The sequence below is a fragment of the Loxodonta africana genome, chromosome 10, assembly GCF_030014295.1.
Source record: "Loxodonta africana isolate mLoxAfr1 chromosome 10, mLoxAfr1.hap2, whole genome shotgun sequence".
In the NCBI taxonomy this organism is placed as follows: domain Eukaryota; kingdom Metazoa; phylum Chordata; class Mammalia; order Proboscidea; family Elephantidae; genus Loxodonta; species Loxodonta africana.
This window is the reverse complement of record NC_087351.1, coordinates 29,747,870-29,768,213: the sequence shown is the minus strand read 5'-3', so window position 1 is coordinate 29,768,213 and position 20,344 is coordinate 29,747,870. Positions and strand designations below refer to the sequence as shown.

Here is a 20,344-nt window from a genome sequence, read left to right as displayed (position 1 = left end):
TTCACCACAGTAAAAAACAAAACAAACAAAACCTCGGGCCACAGAGAAGGCTGCAGACGTCCTTCCTCTATGCTAAGCGTCGCCCAGCCGAGCATGTGTCCTCCACTCCGGGTGCTCCAGTCCGCCTGCGGCTCGCCTCCAGCCCCGCTTCCGCCGCGCCCTACCGGCCGCGCGTCCTCGCCTGAGCGTGGTCTCCTCCCCATTCCTGCCCGGCTCCTCCTCCGGTCTGGCTCTTACCACTAGCCGAGCGGAGAAGCCGGCTTCTACTTCCTGCTGCGGAGAGCCGAGACGTCCCGCGTCGGAATCTTGGCCTCTCTATTCCCAGTAGCTCAGCGGAGCGTCCGAGCCCTGGCCCCGGGTCAGGCGCTGGGCTCCGGAACAGAGTCGAGGTGAGAAGGCCCTGCCTGGGACGATTTAGTTACCCTGAGGGTCGGGCGGGGCGCGGGGGAGTGCGTCTGCTTTCCCCGAAGCTCCGGGAAGGGGTGTGGTGTGTGAAAGAGAAAAGTGAGAGAGGAGAGGCGGGAATGGAGGCGGTGAAGAATGAGGGAAAGGGAGGACAGGAGATAGAGGGACGCAAGAAGAGGAAGAAGGGAGAGCAGGCGAGACTGAGCACTTCTAACTTACTTGTCCTCTGTGCTCCTTGGAAGGCGAGAGTAGCCGCCACATCCTAACGGTGATACGAGCACAGTCTGTAGCAACAGAAACCCGGGGTGTGTTTAAATATGATGGAATATCGCACAGCCAGTTAAAAGAGCGAGGCGAGTATTAATGTGGTAAATGGCAAAGTCTCCAAGACCCATTAAGTGCACGTCATGGATGGAATTGTGTTCCCCAGAAATATGGGTCAACTTGGTGCGGCCGTGATTCCCAGTATTGTGTGGTTGTCCTCCATTTTGTGATTGTAATTTTATGTTAAAGAGGATTAGGGTGGGATTGTAACACCTTTACAAAGGTCACACACTGAGCCAATGTAAAGAGAGTTTCCCTGGGGTGTGGCCTGCACCACCTTTTATCTTAAAAGAGATGGAAGGGAAGCAAGCAGAGAGTTGGGGACCTCATACCACTAAGAAAGCAGTGTCGGGAGCACAGTGCCTCTTTTGGACCTGGGGCTCCTTCACAGAGAAGCTCCTAGTCCAGGGGAAGATTGATGACAAGGACCTTCCTCCAGAGCCCACAGAGAAAGCCTCCCCCCTGGAGCTGACCCTGAATTTGGCCTTGTCACTTACTAGACTGTGAGAAAATAAACTTCTCTTTGTTAAAGCCATCCACTGTGGTATTTCTGTTATAGTAGCACTAGATGACTAAGACAGTACAGAATAGAATGTAAAGTATGATTCTGTTTATGTAAAGCAAAAAAGGGATGCATATACATATAATTGAATGTGCATGGAAAGTGTCTGAACTTTACATATGAAACTATTAACAGTGGTTATCTCTGGAGAATGGAACTAGAGATCTGGGGGAAAGGGGGACTTTTTCATTTGTGGTTCAGCTAAATCTCCCTTCACAAACTCTTGTGTGCAAAAAAAAGGAACTATTTTTCTGTTAACTTAATTTTTGTTTTGAGGGCTCCTTATGTTGGAGCCCTACTAGGACAGTGGTCAAGAGCTTGGCTACTTACCAAGAGGTCGGCAGGCAGGTTGAATCCACTAGGGGCTCCCTGGAAACCCTATGGGGCAGATCTGCTCTGTCCTACAGGGTTGCTATGAGTTGGGATCAGCTCACTGGAAATGGGTTTGGTTTATATGTATGTATATTTAGTGGACATTTGCCATTTCTACAATCTGCACGTGTACAGTTCAGTAACATTAATTACGTTCATCATCAATATATTTTTGATTCCCCCACAGCTTCCTCTGATTGCTTATATAATGCAAACGGAAGGGGGAAATGTATAGGGCACCAAGGCTATCCGTTCTTTTTTTTTTAATTTTTATTGTGCTTTAAGTGAAAGTTTTCAAATCAAGTCAGTCTCTCATGTAAAAACTTACATGCACCTTGCTATATACTCTTAGTTGCTCTCCACCTAATGAGACAGCACACCCCTTTCTACTCTCTGTTTTCGTGTCCATTCGGCCAGCTTCAGATCCCCTTTGCCCTCTCATCTCCCATCCAGATAGGAGCTGCCCACACAGTCTCATGTGTCTATTTGATCCAAGAAGCTCACTCTTCACCAGTATTATTTTCTGTCCCATAGTCCAGTCCAATCCCTGTCTGAAGAGTTGGCTTTGGGAATTGTTCCTGTCTTGGGCTAACAGAAGGTCTAGGGACCATGACCTCTGGGGTCCTTCTAGTCTCAGACCATTAAGTCTGGTCTTTTTAGGAGAATTTGAGGCCTGTGTCCCACTGCTCTCCTGCTCCCTCAGGAGTTCTCTGTTGTGTTCCCTGTCAGGGCAGTCATCGGTTGTAGCCAGGTACCATCTGGTTTTTCTGGTCTCAGTGGAAGTAGTGTCTAGTTTATGTGGTCCTTTCTGTTTCTTGGGCTCATACTCACCTTGTGTCTTTGGTGTTCTTCATTCTCCTTTGCTCCAGGTGGGTTGAGACCAATTGATGCATCTTAGATGGCCACTTGCTAGTGTTTTAAGACCCCAGATGCCACTCTCCGAAGTGGGATGCAGAATGTTTTCTTGATAGATTTTATTAAGCCAATTGACCTAGATGTCCCCTGAAACCTAGACGTCCCCAAATCCCCGCTTCTGCTATGATGGCCTTCGAAGGGTTCGGTTTATTCAGGAAACTTCTTTGCTTTTGGTTTAGTCCAGTTGTGCTGACCTCTTCTGTATTGTGTGTTGTCCTTCCCTTCACCTAAATTAGTTCTTCTCTACTATCTAATTAGTGAGTCCCCCTCCCCCCCATAACAATGAAAGAATATTTTCTTCTCTGTTTAAACTATTTCTTGAGTTCTTACAATAGTGGTCTCATACAATATTTGTCCTTTTGCAACTGACTCATTTCACTCAGCATAATGCCTTCCAGAGTCCTCCATGTTATGAAATGTTTCACAGATTCATCATTGTTCTTTATCGATGCATAGTATTCCATTGTGTGAATATACCATAGTTTATTTATCCGTTCATCTGTTGATGGGCACCTTGGTTGCTTCCATCTTTTTGCTTTTGTAAGCAGTGCTGCAGTGAACATGGGTGTGCATGTATCTGTTCTGTGATGGCTCTTACTTCTCTCCTGGGATTGCTGGATCCTATGGTGGTTCTATTTCTAGCTCAAGGAAGCACCAAATTGATTTCCAAAGTGGTTGCACCTTTTTCCATTCCCACCAGCAGTGTTAAGTGTTGCAGTTTCTCTACAACCTCTCCAACATTTATTAGTTTGTGTTTTTTGGGTTTATGCCAATCTTGTTGGAGTGAGATGGAATTTCATTGTAGTTTTGATTTGCATTTCTTTAATGGCTAATGATCGTGAGGATTTCCTCATGTATCTGTTAGCTACCTGAATGTCTTCTTTAGTGAAGTGTCTGTTCATGTCCTTTGTCCTTTTTCTAATTGGGTTATTTGTCTTTTTGTAGTTGAGTTTTTGCAGTATCATATAGATTTTAGAGATCAGACCCTGATTGGAAACGTAATAGCAAAAAACTTTTTCCCAGGCTGTAGGTAATCTTTTTACTCTTTTGGCGAAGACTTTGAATGAGCATAGGTGTTTGATTTTTAGGAGCTCCAAGTTATCTAGTTTCTGTTCTGCAATGTTAGTAATTTTTTGTATACTGTTTATGCCATGTATTAGGGCTCCTAGCATTGTCCCCATTTTTTCTTCCATGATCTTTATCATTTTAGATTTTATATTTAGGTCTTTGATCCATTTTGAGTTCATTTTTGTGCGTGGTGTGAGGTATGGGTCTTGTTTCATTTTTTTTGCAGATGGATATCCAGTTATGCCAGCACTGTTTGTTAAAGAGACTGCCTTTTTCCCATTTAACTGACTTTGGGCCTTTGTCAAATATCAGCTGCTCATATGTGGATGGATTCTCAATTCTGCTCCATTGGTCTGCGTATCGGTTGTTGTACCAGAACCAGGCTGTTTTGACTACGGTGGCGGTATAATAGGTTCTAAAATCAGGTAGAGTGAGGCTTCCCACTTTGTTCTTCTTTTTCAGTAATGCTTTACTTATCCGGGGCCTCCTTCCCTTCCATATGAAGTTGGTGATTTGTTTCTCCATCTCATTAAAAAATGTCCTTGGAATTTGGGTCAGAATTGCATTGTGCCTATAGATAGCTTTTGGTAGAATAGACATTTTTACAATGTTAAGTCTTCCTATTCATGAGCAAGGTATGTTTTTCCACTTATACAGGCCTCTTTTGCTTTCTTGCAGTAGTGTCTTGTAGTTTTCTTTGTATAGGTCTTTTACATCTCTGGTAAGTTTTATTCCTAAGTATTTTATCTTCTTGGGGGCTACTGTAAGTGGTATTGATTTGGTGATTTCCTCTTCGATGTTCTTTTTGTTGTAGAGGAATCCAACCGATTTGTGTATGTTTATCTTGTATCCTGATACTCTGCCAAACTCTTCTATTAGTTTCAGTAGTTTTCCTGAGGAGTCTTTCCTTTTCTGTTTATAAGATCATGTCATCTGCAGGTAGAGATACTTTTGTTTCTTCCTTACCAATCTGGATGCCCTTTCTTTCTTTTTTTTTTTAATTGAGTTTCAAGTGAACGTTTACAAATCAAGTCAAACTGTCACATATAAGTTTATATACACCTTACTCCGTACTCCCACTTGCTCTCCCCCTAATGAGTCAGTCCTTCCAGCCTTTATTTCTTTATCTAGCCTAATTGCTCTGGCTAGGACCTCCAGCACAGTGTTGAGTAAGAGTGGTGATAAAGGGCGTTTTTGTCTGGTTCCCAGTCTCAAGGGGACTGCTTTCAGACTCTCTCCATTTAGGATGATGTTGGCTGTTGGCTTTGTATAAATGCCCTTTATTTTGTTGAGGAATTTTCTTTCTATTCTTATTTTGCTGAGTTTTTATCATGAATGGGTGTTGAACTTTGTCAAATGCCTTTTCTGCATCTATTGATAAGATCCTGTGGTTCTTGTATTTTGTTTTATTCATATGATGGATTACATTAGTTGTTTTTCTAATGTCGAACCATCCCTGCATACTAGTATGAATCCCACTTGTTCATGGTGAATTATTTTTTTGATATGTTGTTGAATTTTATTAGCTAGAATTTTGTTGAGGATTTTTTGCATCTAAGTTTATGAGGGATAACCCACTGCTGTCGAGTCGATTCCGACATGAGGGGTATAGGTCTGTAATTTTCCTTTTTTGTGGTGTCTTTACCGGGTTTTGGTATCAGGGATATGCTGGCTTCACAGAATGAGTTTGGGAGTATTCCGTCCTTTTCTATGCTCTGAAATACTTTTAGTAGTAGTGGTGTTAACTCTTCTCTGAAAGTTTGGTAGAACTCTGCAGTGAAGCAGTCTGGGCTGGGGCTTTTCATTGTTGGGAGTTTTTTGATTATCTTTTCAATCTCTTCGTTTGTTATGGGTTTATTTAGTTCTACCTCTGTTTGTGTTAGTTTAGGTAGGTAATGTGTTGCTAGAAATTCATCCGTTTCTTCTAGGTTTTCAAATTTGTTAGAGTACAATTTTTAGTAGTACTCTGATAGGATTCTTTTAATTTCAGTTGGGTCTGTTGTAATATTGCCAATATCATTTCTTATTTGGGTTATTTGCTTCCTCTCCTGTTTTTCTTTTGTCTGTTTGGCCAGTGGTTTATCACTTTTGTTAATTTTTTCAAAGAACCAGTTTGTGGTCTTGTTAACTCAATTGTTTTTCTGTTCTCTATTTCATTTAATTCTGCTCTAATTTCTATTATTTGCTCTCTTCTGGTGCCTGAGTGTTTCTTTTGTTGGTCTCTTTCAATGTGTTCAAGTTGTAGGGATAATTCTTTGATTTTGGCCTTCTTTTTGTATGTGTGCATTTACTGATATAAATTGACCTCTGAGCACTGCTTTTGCTGTGTCCCAAAGGTTCTGACAGGAAGTGTTTTCATTCTCATTGGATTCTATAAATTTCGTTATTCCATCCTTAATGTCTTCTATAACCCAGTCACTTTTGAGCACGGTATTATTCAGTTTCCATGTGTTTGATTTCTTTTCCCTGCTTTTTCTGTTATTGATTTCTGCTTTTATGGCCTTATGGTCAGAGTAGATACTTTGTAATATTTTGACTTTTTGGATTCTGCTAAGGCTTGCTTTATGACCTATTATGTGGTCTATTCTGGAGAATGTTCCGTGTGCACTAGAAAAGAAAGTATACTTGGCTGCTGATGGGTGGAGTGTTCCGTATATGTCTATGAGGTCAAGTTGGTTGACTGCAGCATTTAGATCTTCTGGGTCTTCATTGAGCTTCTTTCTGGATTTTCTGTTCTTCGCTGAAAGTGGAGTGTTGAAGTCTCCTACTATAATTGTAGAGCTGTCTATCTCACTTTTCAGTGCTGTTAGAGTTTGTTTTACATATCTTGCAGCCCTGTCATTGGGTGCATAAGTATTTAATATGGTTATATCCTCCTGGTATATTGTCCCTTTAATCATTATATAGTGTCTTTATCCTTTGTGGTGAATTTAACTTTAAAGTCTATTTTGTCAGAAACTGATATTGCCACTTCTGCTCTTATTTGATTGTTGTTTGCTTAATCTATATTTTTTCCTCCTTTGAGTTTTAGTTTGCTTGTGTCTCTGTGTCTAAGGTGTGTCTCTTGTAGGCAGCATATAGACAGATAGTGTTTTTTTATCCATTCTGCCACTCTCTGTCTCTTTACTGGTGCATTTAGTCCATTTACGTTCAGCGTAGTTATGGATAGGTATGAGTTTAGTGCTGTCTTTTTGTGTGTGTTGTTGACAGTTTCTTTTTCCCACTTAATTTTTTGTGCCGAGTAGTTTATGTATTGCCTTTTCATCTTATTTGTTGTTGATTTTGTTTCTGCTGAGTCTCTTGTTTCTTGAATTTTATTTATTTTTTTTGGAGGGCTAATTACTACTTTAATCTTTCACTTACAAACAAAATTTTTGCCATAGCATACTACTGTCCATCTCTGCTGTTACTATACATTATTTTTTATTCACACAAAATTAGATAACACATACATATACAGTAGTACAAATTATACCTCTATTGTTTTTTAATAATTTGTCAGTATGCCACACGTAATTTACTCATGAAATATTACTTATGCAATCCGAGTTCTTTACACTTTTGGTATTTCTATGTTGAAGGAAATTCAGATTTATGCACTTTAGTAGGTATTGAGGTGATATGCCTATAGTTATTACTTTTGCATGTGTTTTAGATATTTGCTTAATGTATTCTCACATGATTTTCTTCAATATCAAGACAAACTAAAATTTCAAAAGTCTCAAAAAAAATTACAACTAATAAAACTAAGTTTGATGGGGAAAAAACAAAAGCAAAAATTCTCTGTTCCACACTTATATGCAGCCTGTGCTCTAAACACACTAGGCTTTCAGCCACTACAGATACTGCTGTACCCATCACCATATCATTTATATTATCATGACTTGCATTCCGGATCATGGTGCCTACATCTTGTTTAGAACCCCCTCAACATTTAAACTTTTATGTATTATGTTCTTAAACAATGCTGCTGATTTTAATTTAATATATCCATTCTAAGGGAGCCCTGGTGGCACAGTGGTTAAGCTTTCGGCAGCTAACCAAAAGGTTGGCAGTTCAAACTCACCACCCACTCCTTGGAAACTCAATGGGGCAGGTCTACTCTGTCCTATAGGGTCAGAATCGACTTGACAGCACAGGTGTTTTGGTTTTATCCATTGAATTTTATTTTGATGAGTAGGATAGTCTCCTTTGTGGTTACCTTAATATTTACCCCTAATTTTCTAAGTTTAAACCTAACTTTTATTTCTTTATATCTCCTTGTCTTCCTCTCCATATGAAAGATCTATGAGTACATTTTTCAGTCCCTCTTTATTGTTTTAGTGTTGTCTTCTTTTACATAATGACATCGCTCTTTCCCTGTTTCGGGCATTTTTTTTTAATCTTGATTCATTTTTGTGTTTTCCCTGTGTGGATTGACATCTCATTGCTTTGTTCACTGTTCTGGTCTTGGGTTGATATCTGATATTATTGATTTTCTAACCAGGGAACTCCCTTTAGTATTTCTTGTAGTTTTGATTTGGTTTTTATGAATTCCCTAAACTTCTGTTTGTCTGGAAATGTCCTAATTTTCACCTTCATATTTGAGAGACAGTGTTGCTGGATATATGATTCTTGGCTGGCAGTTTTTTCTCCTTCAATGCTTTATATAAGTCATCCCATCGCCTTCTTGCCTGTATGGTTTTTGCTGAGTAGGCCGAGCTTACTCTTACTGACTCTCATTTGTAGGTGACTTTTCATTTATCTCTAGCTACTCTTAAAATTCTCTATATTTGGTTTTGGCAAGTTTGATTATAGTACGTCTTGGTGACTTTCTTTTAAGATCTACCTTATGTGGAGTTCGATGAGCATCTTGGATAGGCATCTTCTCATCTTTCATGTCAGGGAAGTTGTCTGCCAACAAATCTTCAATAATTCTCCCCGTATTTTCTGTTATCTGTTCCTGTTCTGGTATTCCAGTCACTCTAGGTTATTTCTATTGATAGAGTCCCACATGATTAGGGTTTCTTCATTTTTTAAAATTCTTTTATCTGATTTTTCTTCAAATATTTTGGTGCCAAGTGCTTTGTCTTCATTCTCACCTTTTCTAACTTCCACTTGCTCAATTCTGCTCCTCTGACTTTCTACTGAGTTGTCTAATTCTGTAATTTTATTGTTAACCTTCTGAATTTCTGATTGCTGTCTCTCTATGGATTCTTGCAGCTTATTAAATTTTTCATTATATTCTTGAATAACCTTTTAAATTTCTTCAACTGCTTTATCTGTGTATTCCTTGGCTTGTTCTGCATATTGCCTGATCTTCTTTCCAATCTCATTCCTGATGTCTTCAAGAGTTCTGTATATTAATCTTTTGTATTCTGCCTCTGGTAATTCCAGGAAAGCACCTTTATCCAGAAGATTCCTTGATTTCTTTGTTTTGAGAGCTCGTTGAAGCGATCATGGTCTGCTTTTTTATGTGATTTGATATTGAGTGTTGTCTCTAAGCCATCTATAAGTTATTGTATTAGTTTATGTTTGCTTACTGGATCCTAGTTTCTTTCTTTGTTTTGTTTTGAAATGCCCAGATAGGTTGCTAGAGTGAGCTAGCATGTTTTATTTTCTCCATTATAGCTCTAACGTCCTGTCTGCAGGTGGCTAGAGCTGTTATCGGTATATGAGCCTAGGAGTACATTCGCTTTTCTTGTATGAATTCAGCTCAGGTGTCCAGATAGTTGGCCATCAATTGTGTGGTACAGGCTCTGTCCTGCAGTCTTATAGGGGCAGGGGTGATTGGTGTAGGTACTGGTGTCTGGCTTCAGCAGGGGGTCATGCTCTGAACAAGGCAGGGGGCTGACAACCATCCCCTGAGTGTCTATGAGGAAAGTGTGTCCCTGTTCCCTAGAGTGCACAGGTGGGTGGGTTCTGCAGACCGACCATGGGCACCCAGTGCTTTTGGTTGTAAGGACGGGCAGGTACCAGTTATCCTTGGACCCCTGTTGCAGGTGGCTGGGTGACCTGTGTGGATCCGCTAGTCCTTAGGCCCCTGATGTGGGTAGGTGAGGACTCTGTTTAATAGGCAAAGCAGTGTAAAACATCAAACACCCACATCTTCACTGCACAGCTGAAACAGTTGCAGTCTGTCAACAAGGGCCTATTCTGCTGAAATAGGCCCACACAGGTCTATGCAGGGGGGATAGGTATTCAAAGTCCACGGACCATCTATGCCTCCACAGGAGCTGCTTCTGTCCTGAGCTTTCCCGATTAGTGGATCTGGCAGATTAACTTTTCCCCCATTTTTGAATTTATTCCCTCTCCGAGGCCAGAAGAATGGCTCAGGGTGCTCAGCAGGGCTACCTCAGGCCCAGGTAAATCAACAGCCACTGAAGCTGGCTTCGGGGTTGCGGGCATGGTAAAATATACGCAGGTGCTTAGCTGTTGCCTAGGGTGCAGTTTCTCTGTGGTTCCCAAGGTGTGAGTAGGCTATGCAACTGGCTATTTCTCCCTGAGGAAACTGCGGCGCGCTGCGGTTGCTCCCGGAAATGGTGCCTGAGGGTTCCCGGTGATTCAGGTCTGGCAACTCCTCTCCACTTCTGAACCGTCTTTCTCTCACCCTGCTACTCAGTCCATTTTCTAACTTTGCCTTTGATGTTCAGGGCCCCTAGCTTGTTATAAATATAATCATTTCACTTGTTTTTTCAGGCCTTTGTTTTAAGAGGGTTCATCAGAAGTGTCTGACTACTCTGCCATCTTGGCCTCGCCCCTCAAGACTATCCATTCTTGTCGTAATTTGTCCACACTGACATCCAGTGAGATATCTGTAGTTCTTTCTGCTCCTGGATTGTCAGTTCATGCAAGTCTTCTTGGAAGTGTTCTACATTCTTGTCCTTAAGTTCATCCAAACTAAGGTTTAAGTGATTGACTCAATATTATTCCTAAAATACTTATATATGAATAGGAGAGAAGCTTTTGTTCAAGTAAATAAATAAATACATTCCTAATGGTTTAATTTCAAACCTTCTCTCTGCAGAGGTTCTTAATTTGTGGGAGGTCCTTCTAAGAGGTCCTAGGAGATCCATGGATGGGCACAATAAAACCAAACCAAACCCATTGTTGTTGAGTTGATTATGACTCCTAGCGACCCTATAGTTCGGAGTAGAACTGCTGCATAGGGTTTCCAAGGAGCAGCTGGTGGATTCGAACTGCCGATCTTTTGCTTAGCAGCCGAGCTCTTAACCACTGTGCCACCAGGGCTCCATGGGCTCCATAGATTCCCCGAAATTAAGTGCAGAATAGTATATAATCATGTTTTTTTCTGTGAAAAAGCACCATTGCTTTTATCAGATTCTCAAAAGTCTCTGAATCCCACTGACTAGGGATTGCAGAAAGGATAGGGAACAAGGCTAAAAGGGCCTCTGCCCTCAGGAGCATACAGTCTGATGGGGCAAAAGACAAAAAAATAGGCAATTACAGTAAAGGTGATGTGTTGTATGATAGAGGAAGTACATGTGTTGTGGGAACATAGAAGGGCCAGCTAAACCAGACTGGGGCCTGGGTGTTGGCAAAGGCTTCTTGGAGGAATTACCATTAAATTGAGGCCTGCAGAATGAGAGGAAAGTAGACTTTGGCCTGGTAAAGGTGGGGCTGGAGGGTGGGGTAGTATTGGCAAAAAGAAGAATGTTCCAAGCTTCTACCTGTGTAAAGATGCAAAGTCAAGAGATACCTTAGTGATTCATAAGCTAAAAAGAATGTGGTATGGTTGAAGTGTAGAGTGCTTAGAGTTAGATTCGAGTAGCAGTAAGAGATGAGGCTGGGAGGTGATCACCAGCCAGGCCATGTGTGTGATGCTGGGGATACAGAGGGGACAAAGGAACAAAACAAAGGAACCCTTACCCTCAGGGAGTTTTATCTTAGTAAGGAGAAACAGGGAACAAGTAGGCAAATAAACAAGATAATTTTTTTTATCATGATAAAGAAAATAAACAGGGCGAGGTAGTAAAGGGTAACTGGGGTATGTTTGGGGGGCATCTCCTTTAGAGAGTTCTACATACAGTATGTCATCACCTGAATAGGAGGGTTTCAGCAAAGGTGGTTGCAGGCAGAATGAATAGAATTGGATAGATTTGAGAGACTCTGGGGGAGTACAATCAATAGGACTCAATAGTTGACTGGATAATAATAACAAATAGCAGTACCGATAAACAAACCCATTGCTGTTGAGTAGATTCTGACTCATAGAGACCTTTTAGGACAGAGTAGAACTGCCCTATAGGGTTTCCAAGGCTGTAATCTTTACAGAAGCAGACTGGCACATCTTTATCCCGAGGAGCAGCTGGTGGGTTCAAACTACTGACCTTTCAGCTAGCAGGCGAGTGCTTCAACCACTGTGCCACTAGGGCTCCAACAAATAACAATACCTTCCATTTATCAAACACTAGGTGCCAGGCACTGGTCTAAGTACTAAATATATTTTTCCTTATTTATTCATGTAAAAATTCTTTGAGGTAGACTTTTATCTCCATTTTATAGATGAAAAAACTAAGACACAGAGATTTTAAGTAACTTGTCCAAGGTTCCATCGTGGAGGAGCTAGGATTCAAACTCAAGCTGATCTCACTCCAAACTCCTATGGAATAAGGGAGAAAGAGAAGTTAAAGACAAAACTCAGGTTTCTAAATGGGCAAAGGAGGGAGCAGTGGGGGAAAATTGATCCATTTGGGATGTGTTGAGTTTGGGCTACCTTTGAACCATCCAAGTGAAGATACCTGATGGGTGGGCATTTGGATAAATGAATATGAAGCTCAAAAGAGAGATAGATCTAGGTCAAGGGATACGTTTGTGAGTTGCCAGCATACAAATGTTATTTGGAGCCACAGGAATGGGGGAAAGCACCCTGGGAGAATGAATATATAGAAAGATTAGAATAGAACTCCAAGTAGTGCCAAAATTTAAGGAGATCAGAGAAAGGATCCTCAAGAAGGGTGGCCAGGGTATAAGAAGAAAACCGGGAGAGTAGCGTCATGAAAACCAAGGGAAGAGAGAGTGATCAACAGTGTCAAATTCTACTTTAGAGGTGAAGTAATATAAGGACCAAGGTGTCTATTCATAGTAGTAACAAGAAGTCCATTAGTTACCTAAGACAACAGTCTTGATAGAATAGTGGGGATAGGACCCCCGTTTAGCTGGTTGAAAATTGAGCAAGAGATAAGGAAGTTGAGGCGATGAGTATAGACAATTTGATCAAAATTATTTGTTTCTCTGAAGCTGAGAATTCAGAGTCCAGACTCTAAGGTTGGCCACGCTACTATGTTGGAATCAAGCCAATAGTCCTGGGGATCTCTTTTACCCCTTTATAAGAAGACATGCTCCTTTTCTCTCCAGCCCATTGCTTTTTTTTTTAATTTCCTTTCACTTAAATTTCTGTCTTACTTTTTCCCTCCCCTCCACCTTAGAATACTCACTAGGTGAGCCCAGTCCTGGGGAAAAAAGATACTGGTTACGATCTGCCTGAAGGTCACTGGCATTATCAGGAGGGCTCTGAGAAAAATAGTGCACATATACTATTAGTGCAGCCAGGTGCTCATCACCTGTCCTTTTTCCTTCTAGGTATATGGTGCTTGAGCGCCAGCTATGGAGAAGCCACATGGGCATGTGTCTGCATACCCCGACATCCTCTCCTTGGAGAACCGGTGCCTGGTGACATTTCTTGACACGAAGACCATGGAGAAGCCTCATGGGCGTGTGTCTGCCCACCCAGACATCCTCTCCTTGGAGAACCGGTGCCTGGCCACGTGTCCTGATGTGAAGAGCATGGAGAAGCCACGTGGACATGTGTCTGCCCACCCAGACATCCTCTCCTTGGAGAACCGGTGCCTGGCCACGCTCCCCAGTCTAAAGAGCACTATGTCTGCCAGCACCTTGCTCCAGCATCTCCAGATACCTCACCTGGCGCAAGCTGACCTGTACAGCCTGAACACGAACAACAGCCTGTTCTCTGAGGCCCCAACCTGGAAGGCTCAGTGCATCTCCGACGGACAAGACCTTCTGACCTGCACCAGGGCCCTGAAATCTACCTCTGCCACTAAGAGAGCTCAGGAATCACCACTGGTAATAGCTGCAGGCACTTGTATTGACTCCAGCCATGTCTGTTGTACACTCTTGTCCCTAGATTTCAATGCCTCAGTTTCCCGCTGTGTTATGGTCCCTTCTCTCCTCAGAGCTCCTTTCTGAGGTGCCCTTTACCCCAGGGTTGTCTTCATCAGCATCATTACTGTTATTGCCTGTCTAGTCTGGAGATTTTGCAGAACAGAGCAAAAACAGGCCGTGTCCTTAAAGAGCCTCTGCTCAGGAAAGCCAGCATGATATTGCTGTAGCAGTCAATCAAGTGCTTTTGAAATCTCACATCTGGCACGAGATGTTTCTACAGTACCCGTGCCCACTCCCCTGTATGTGTGTATGCAGACACGCATCCACTCGTACACATCTGTGTAACCACATTCAGCGTCCAGGTTTGAATCAGAGAACAAATACACATCTCTTCTATTTAGACTTGTGGTATGGGCTGAAGAAAAGGCTAATCTGAGCTCTTTATCGTCTCTGCCAATTACAAGCTGTACAACTTTGGGCAAGACTCGTAACCTTTTAGAGCCTTAATTTCCTTAGTTTTAGAATGAAATCACTGAGAACTTACCTCATAGGATTGTTGTCAGGATTACAACTACTGCCCTTATACATTTATTTAAGGCTTCGCAATTTGCAAAGAGCCACACATATATTATCACATTTAATCTTCCAATGATCCCATCAGGTAGATGGTAGTGAATGAGGAACCTGAGGCTCAGAGAGGTTAAGCAGCCCAAGGTTGCTGAGAGGTCAATATAGGATGTGGTCCTTTTTCTGCTAACTCCAAAAGTACCTTAATAGCACCATAGGAAGTATGTGAGGGGCCCCAGGCTCCCGGGCTATGACGTCTGTAAAAAGATGAAAGCAGGGGGAAGATTATGGAGCATCTGGGGAGGGCTCAGGAGGTTGAGTAGGGAACGTGGTGTGTGTGATGGCCAGAGACAGGACAGATCAACTTTGGGGTGTGAAGGGAGAGAATGTGAGGTGCCAGAAGATAGGTGTGGACTCTTATTCCTATCTCCTATTCTGCCTTCAGATCTGTTTGAGTTTGAGGGGCCATGGGTGCAAGCTGTGATTAATAACTGCTAGTATCCCCAGGGACGTTGGTCCTCTTCAGAAGAAGAGAAAAAGCCAGAGAAGACAGAAGAGGCCCAGATACCTTTTTATAGTCTAAGCTTGGGAGAGGAGGAGGAGATGGAGGAGCTGGCTCCGAAGCTCACCACCGGGGACTCCAAATCTTATCCTGAGCCCACTGACCAGGCCCTTCAGGAAAAGAAGGTGAAAATTCCAGAGTCGGAGAGAGGTTGTTGGTGGTGGTGGGAAGGGCGAGGGGAGGGAGGAATGGTGACCAGAAGTTGAACCAGGTCCCCCCTGCAGATAGAAGGGGACGGAGGAGAGGTCAGTTCTCGTTCCTCACTTCCTAATACCCTTTTCTAACCTCTTGGCTGGACAGATGTCTTTCTAAAGCTGGGATCCATTCTCTTATCTTCTTGATTTTGTTAAGTTGGTCTGCATGAATGCTTAACTTGGTCCTTATTACCTTGTTCCTTCTTTCTTCCCCTGTTCTCCCAACTTCTAGATGTCTCTAATGAGCCTGCTGTGCTCTAGTCTGGCATCGAAGGCAAACGCAAAAGAAGAAAAGTACTCCTTCCAGACTTTCCTCCTTAAAGCCTGTAGTGAACTTGCCCCCTTGGAACCTGAGTTTATCCTCAAGGTATGAAGGAGGGTATGGGACTGGGAAGCTGAGAGATGGGGAATGTGATTATGGTATGTGTTCGGGGCTGGTGATCAGCCTCATATTGGGGGTCAAAGGAACTTCAGTTAGGAGGGGAGTAAGATCTCTGGGTGAATCTGAGGCCTAGTCCCTGGGGTTCTGTGGGGAGTGGGAAAAATGGAAGTGGGAACGAGCATATTAGGGTTTGTTTGTTTAGTGAGTACAGAGGCTAAGTGCACAATGCTGGGCCTTGAGGGACATACCAATAGGTATGTGAAACTTGGATCTGCTTCTCAGGTTGTTTATAATGTTGTTGGGAAAGTAAGCATGTCCATAAATATCCTATAAGTGCCACTGGAGTAGTAGTGAATGTTTCAGAAGCAGAGAAGAAGGAAAAATGAGGCTTAGGAAGATGGCAGATTTAATCAGCGATTTGAACCCTGGTCAATTGTTTAATTTTTATTGTGGTTTAAGTGAAAGTTTACAAATCAAGTCAGACTCTCATACAAAAATTTATAAAAACCTTGCTATATACTCCTAATTGCTCTCCCCCTAATGAGACAGCACACTCATTCCCTCCACTCTCTCTTTTCATGTCCATTTGGCCAGCTTCTGCCTGGTCAAATTTTTGATTGTTGTTGATATGGGAGGTGGTTTCCAAAGAGGCAGAGGGCCTGATTGACTTGGGAGGCAGGTGCTAGACTCAGGGGAAGACATGCTAGAAAGATAGATAAGGGCTGGATTGTGGAGGACTTAGAGTGGCAAGCCAGGCACCTTGGGCTTTGTTTTTTGTAGACAATGTAGAGGGCTTGGGAAAGGTTTTATGCAGGTGGTTTAGGTGAACAAGTGAATTTTGGGGATGAAGCTATGGGAAGATACAACTGAGATGCCAGTTCTCCCTACCTTGTGCCCTAGGCGTCTTTGTACACCAGGCAGCAGCTGAACATCCGAGATGCAGCCAACAGAGTCTTGGCCATTGCTGCCTTCTTGCCAGCCTGTCGCCCCTATGTGCGACGATATTTCTGTGCCATTGTCCAGCTGCCTTCTGACTGGATCCAGGTGGCTGAGCTCTACCAGGTATGGCCCTTACTTTCTTGATCTTTGGTCCTTGCTTGCTTCCCTCTCCTTTGCTCAGTGCATCCTTGAAGGAAATTCTTAGACAGGTAGCCCCCGCTTCAGCTACCCCCAGGCAGGACAGCTTCTCCCTGTACCAGGCTGGGTTGCCCAACAGGCAGAATATGATTGAGCAAGGCTTGACTGCAGTTTGAGAAAAACTGATCTTATTCTGGACCTCGTGTTTACAGTGAGGAAAATGAGAACCAGAGAAGTCCGCTGACTTGCCCAGTACCACAGAAATTGTGATTTTAGAGCTGGGGATAGGAACCAGCCCCTTATTCTTACTCATATAATCCCATGAAGCAGTCTTGTTTTGTTTTGGAGGGTTCTTTTGAGTCTCACTGCTGAGGGTCTCTCTTTCTCTGACAGAGCCTGGCCGAAGAGCAGGAGGGCAAGCTGGTGCCCCTGCCTGCCTGCCTGCGTGCTGCAATGACGGACAAATTTGCCCAGTTTGATGAGTACCAGCTGGCCAAATACAACCCCCGGAAGCACCGGGCCAAGAAACGCCCCCGCCAGCCCCAGCATCCTCCAGTCAGTCTCCATCCCAGCCCTAGTCATTCACAGCCCTGGCCCCCTTTCTCTGGGAAGGAAGGGACCTGGGAACATGCTGACCTTGGGGAGTCCCACACTGAGCATCCTTATTCTTCAGAACTGACATCTTCCTACCACCAGGAACAAAAGAGGTCAGAGAGGAACTGGGTCAGAGCTCAGGGGACAGAGAGTAGGGCAGGACTGTTTCTTAGCTGGCTTCCTTTTTGGTAGAGACAAGCCTTTGGAGCTATTCAAATGGGTCTGTCCTGGAACAACCTGCATTTCCCTCCTTGAACACTGTTTCTCCCATCCCAACAGAAGTCTGGACGTCCGTTTTCTGAGACACAATATTTACCAAAGTTTGTTCGGTTTTTTAAAGACGAACAGAAGCAGGTGAGTCTCTTGTTCCAGAATTGTACGTGTGCATGTATAATCTTTTCTGAACTAATATTTAGAAACTGAATTTCGTTTTGTTTCAGGAATATTAATAGTGTGGTACACTCATACCAACTTCCTACTTGGGGATTCTTAGCCATGATGGAGGGTCAGGTTCTTAGAGCACTGGAAAAGGCTCTATTTTTTTTCCCCCTTTTTTACAGCCTGATAAGTGAGTTAAAAACATGATGAAATATCTACCTCCCATTCCAAACAAACAAAAGACAAACCCTTTGCCGTCAAGTCTATTCTGACTCATAGCAACCATATAGGACAGAGTAGAACTGCCCCATAGAGTTTCCAAGGCTGTAATCTTTATGGAAGCAGACTGCCACATCTTTCTCCCGCAGAGTGACTGATGAGTTCAAACTGCTGATGTTTCAGTTAGCAGCTGAGCGCTCAACCGCTGTGCCACCAGGGCTCCTTCTGCCTCCCATAGGAAGTTTTAAAAATAGAACAAGCAAAATCGCTTTACTTTAATGACAAGGCACTGCACTTAGCAGTTCAGAACATAGAATCTGGATTCAGACCGCTTGGGTTTTTAATCCCACCTTTACCACTTGCTGGCTATGCAACCTTGGTCAAATGACTGAACCTCTCTAACGTCAGTTTCCTCACATGTAAAATGGAGATAACAGCAGTACCTAGTTCATCGGCTTGTTGTCAGGGTTTAATCAGTTACCTTAATGTATTTTATTTCTAATAATACACTGAATAAGTGTTAGTGATTATCATCATAATGTTATTAAAATAAACCATTAAAAAAAATATTAGCATTACAAGAAAAAAACATTTCTCAGTCAACTGGTCTTTTCTCTTCATCATATTAATGTATCCCAAATTTAGCTCTTCTACCTTGGAAGATTCTAAAAGCCAACATCTTCGAGGTTTTTTTTAATTGTACTTTAGATGAAGTTTTACAGAACAAACTAGTTTCTCGTTAAATAGTTAGTACACATTGTTTTATGACATTGGTTAACAACCTCACGACATGTCAGCACTCTCCCATCTCAACCTTGGGTTCCCTATTACCAGCTTTCCTGTCCCCTCCTGCCTTCCAGTCCCTGCCCCAGGGCTAGTGTGCCCCTTGAATCTTACTTTGTTTTATGGGCCTGTTTAATCTTTGGCTGAAGGGGGAACCTCAGGACTGACCTAATTACTGAGCTGAAAGGGTGTCCAGGAGCCAAACTCTCAGGGTTTCTCCAGTCTCTGTCAGGCCAGCAAGCCTAGTCTTTCTTTTTGAGTTGGAATTTTGTTCTACATTTTTCTCCAGCTCTGTCCAGGACCCTCTGTTGTGATCCCTGTCAGAGCAGTCAGTGGTGGTAGCTGGGCACCATCTAGTTGTACTGGACTCAGTCTGGTGGAGGCCATGGTAGATATAATCCATTCACTTCTTTCAGTTTTTTAATTCCTCACCATGTGCATTGTACTGATGCCTCCATTTACCTAAGTCTCAGTGATTTAAATAAGAGCTGCTTTTCCTTTCACTCCTAAGAACAAGGATTATCTGTGTTCGTTCTATCCCCATCTTGCTTTTCACAAGCCAGTCATTCCATGCGAACCGATAGTAGTTTAATCATGTGTAAATGAAACCCAATCAAAGAGCTGCTGTCTTATGCTGGTCACAGGGTCTGTTGCTGCTGGAGATTTTTGTCCCTAATCCTACTCTTGGCCCAAATCTATTTTAAGGAAAGACATTACCTCATAGATATAGGATGGTTAGGCTCTGCTTTCTGAAGAAAGTATTTGTGGTCATGGACGAAACGAGCCTTGTGGGACTTGGTCATGTTTCCACAGTTTGAGGCAGCCTACAATGCAGTGCCAGAGAAAAAGGAGCAGCCAAGGTTCACCCTGAAGAAGCTGGTACAGCGATTGCATATCCAGGAACCTGCCCAGCATGTCCAAGCCTTGCTGGGCTGCAGGTGAGAAGATACACCCTGAACATTCATCCTGTCTGGGTAACCCCACGACTTTTCAACATCCGTGGCCCCAATCCCTGCGGTCCTCAACCTCAGCAACATTATTAGCTTGGACAGACGTAGCCTGTAAACATGACTGACTGTATTTGACTAACTCTCCTTTTCTGCATAATTTTCAGCTGGCTTTGAAATAATAAACTGTTTTTCCTCTGTCCCAGATACCCTTCCAACATGCAGCTTTTTTCTCAAAGTCGCCTCCCTGGGCCGTGGGATTCTAGCAGAGCTGGGAAGCGGATGAAGCTGTCTCGGCCGGAGACTTGGGAACGAGAGTTGAGCTTACGGGGGAGCAAAGCTTCTGTCTGGGAGGAGCTCATCGGTAGGTTGACCTTGACCATCACACTTAGTTCCTCTTTTCCCCGTTCATGTCTCTGTACTTCATACTGTGATCAGAAGATTTCCATGGCATGATACAGTTATTCTCTTACCTGGTGGTTGTAACGCTGAAAATGATTGAATTTATAATGTCTGCCATTGACTACACACCAAAGTAGATAGTGGTGCCTGTTGTGAGTAGTATTGACATCATGTTGTTGTTAGGTACCATCAAGTCAATTTTGACTCATAGTAATCCTGTGTGACGGAGTGGAACTGCCCTATAGAGTTTTCTAGGCTATAATCTTTATGGGAGCAGATTGCCAGGGCTTTCTCCTGCAGAACCGTTGGGTGGGTTCGAACTGCCAGCCTTTCAGTTAGCAGCCAAGCACTTAACTGTTGCTTCACCAGCAGGTCAGTATTCCAGATGCAGTTAGGTAATACATGAGGCCTTTATCAACATGTGATAAAAATGGTGCCTTCTCTATGATTTCATTTTTGTCAATATCTGTA

At 42.9% G+C, this 20,344-nt stretch overlaps 1 protein-coding gene across 9 annotated transcripts in view; it reads left to right on the top strand.

Annotated features, from left to right (window-relative positions):
• The first annotated feature begins 217 nt into the window (after window positions 1-217).
• TEP1 (telomerase associated protein 1) overlaps window positions 218-20,344 on the top strand; it is a 48,304-nt gene continuing 28,177 nt past the window's right edge. For 4 of the 9 annotated variants that reach the window (XR_010323132.1, XM_064292245.1, XM_064292251.1 and 1 more), the window contains exons 1-9: window positions 218-389; window positions 13,229-13,729; window positions 14,834-15,022; window positions 15,324-15,458; window positions 16,374-16,535; window positions 16,944-17,105; window positions 17,424-17,498; window positions 19,338-19,462; window positions 19,678-19,835. Coding sequence is in view for 8 of the 9 variants with exons in the window: in XM_064292245.1 (XP_064148315.1) it covers window positions 13,253-13,729; window positions 14,834-15,022; window positions 15,324-15,458; window positions 16,374-16,535; window positions 16,944-17,105; window positions 17,424-17,498; window positions 19,338-19,462; window positions 19,678-19,835 (1,483 nt within the window). In the remaining variant the exon portion in view is untranslated. Of the gene's footprint in view, window positions 390-13,228; window positions 13,730-14,780; window positions 15,023-15,323; window positions 15,459-16,373; window positions 16,536-16,943; window positions 17,106-17,423; window positions 17,499-19,337; window positions 19,463-19,677; window positions 19,836-20,344 lie in introns of those variants that run through there. The other 5 variants (XM_064292246.1, XM_064292247.1, XM_064292253.1 and 2 more) reach the window with 5 other exon arrangements.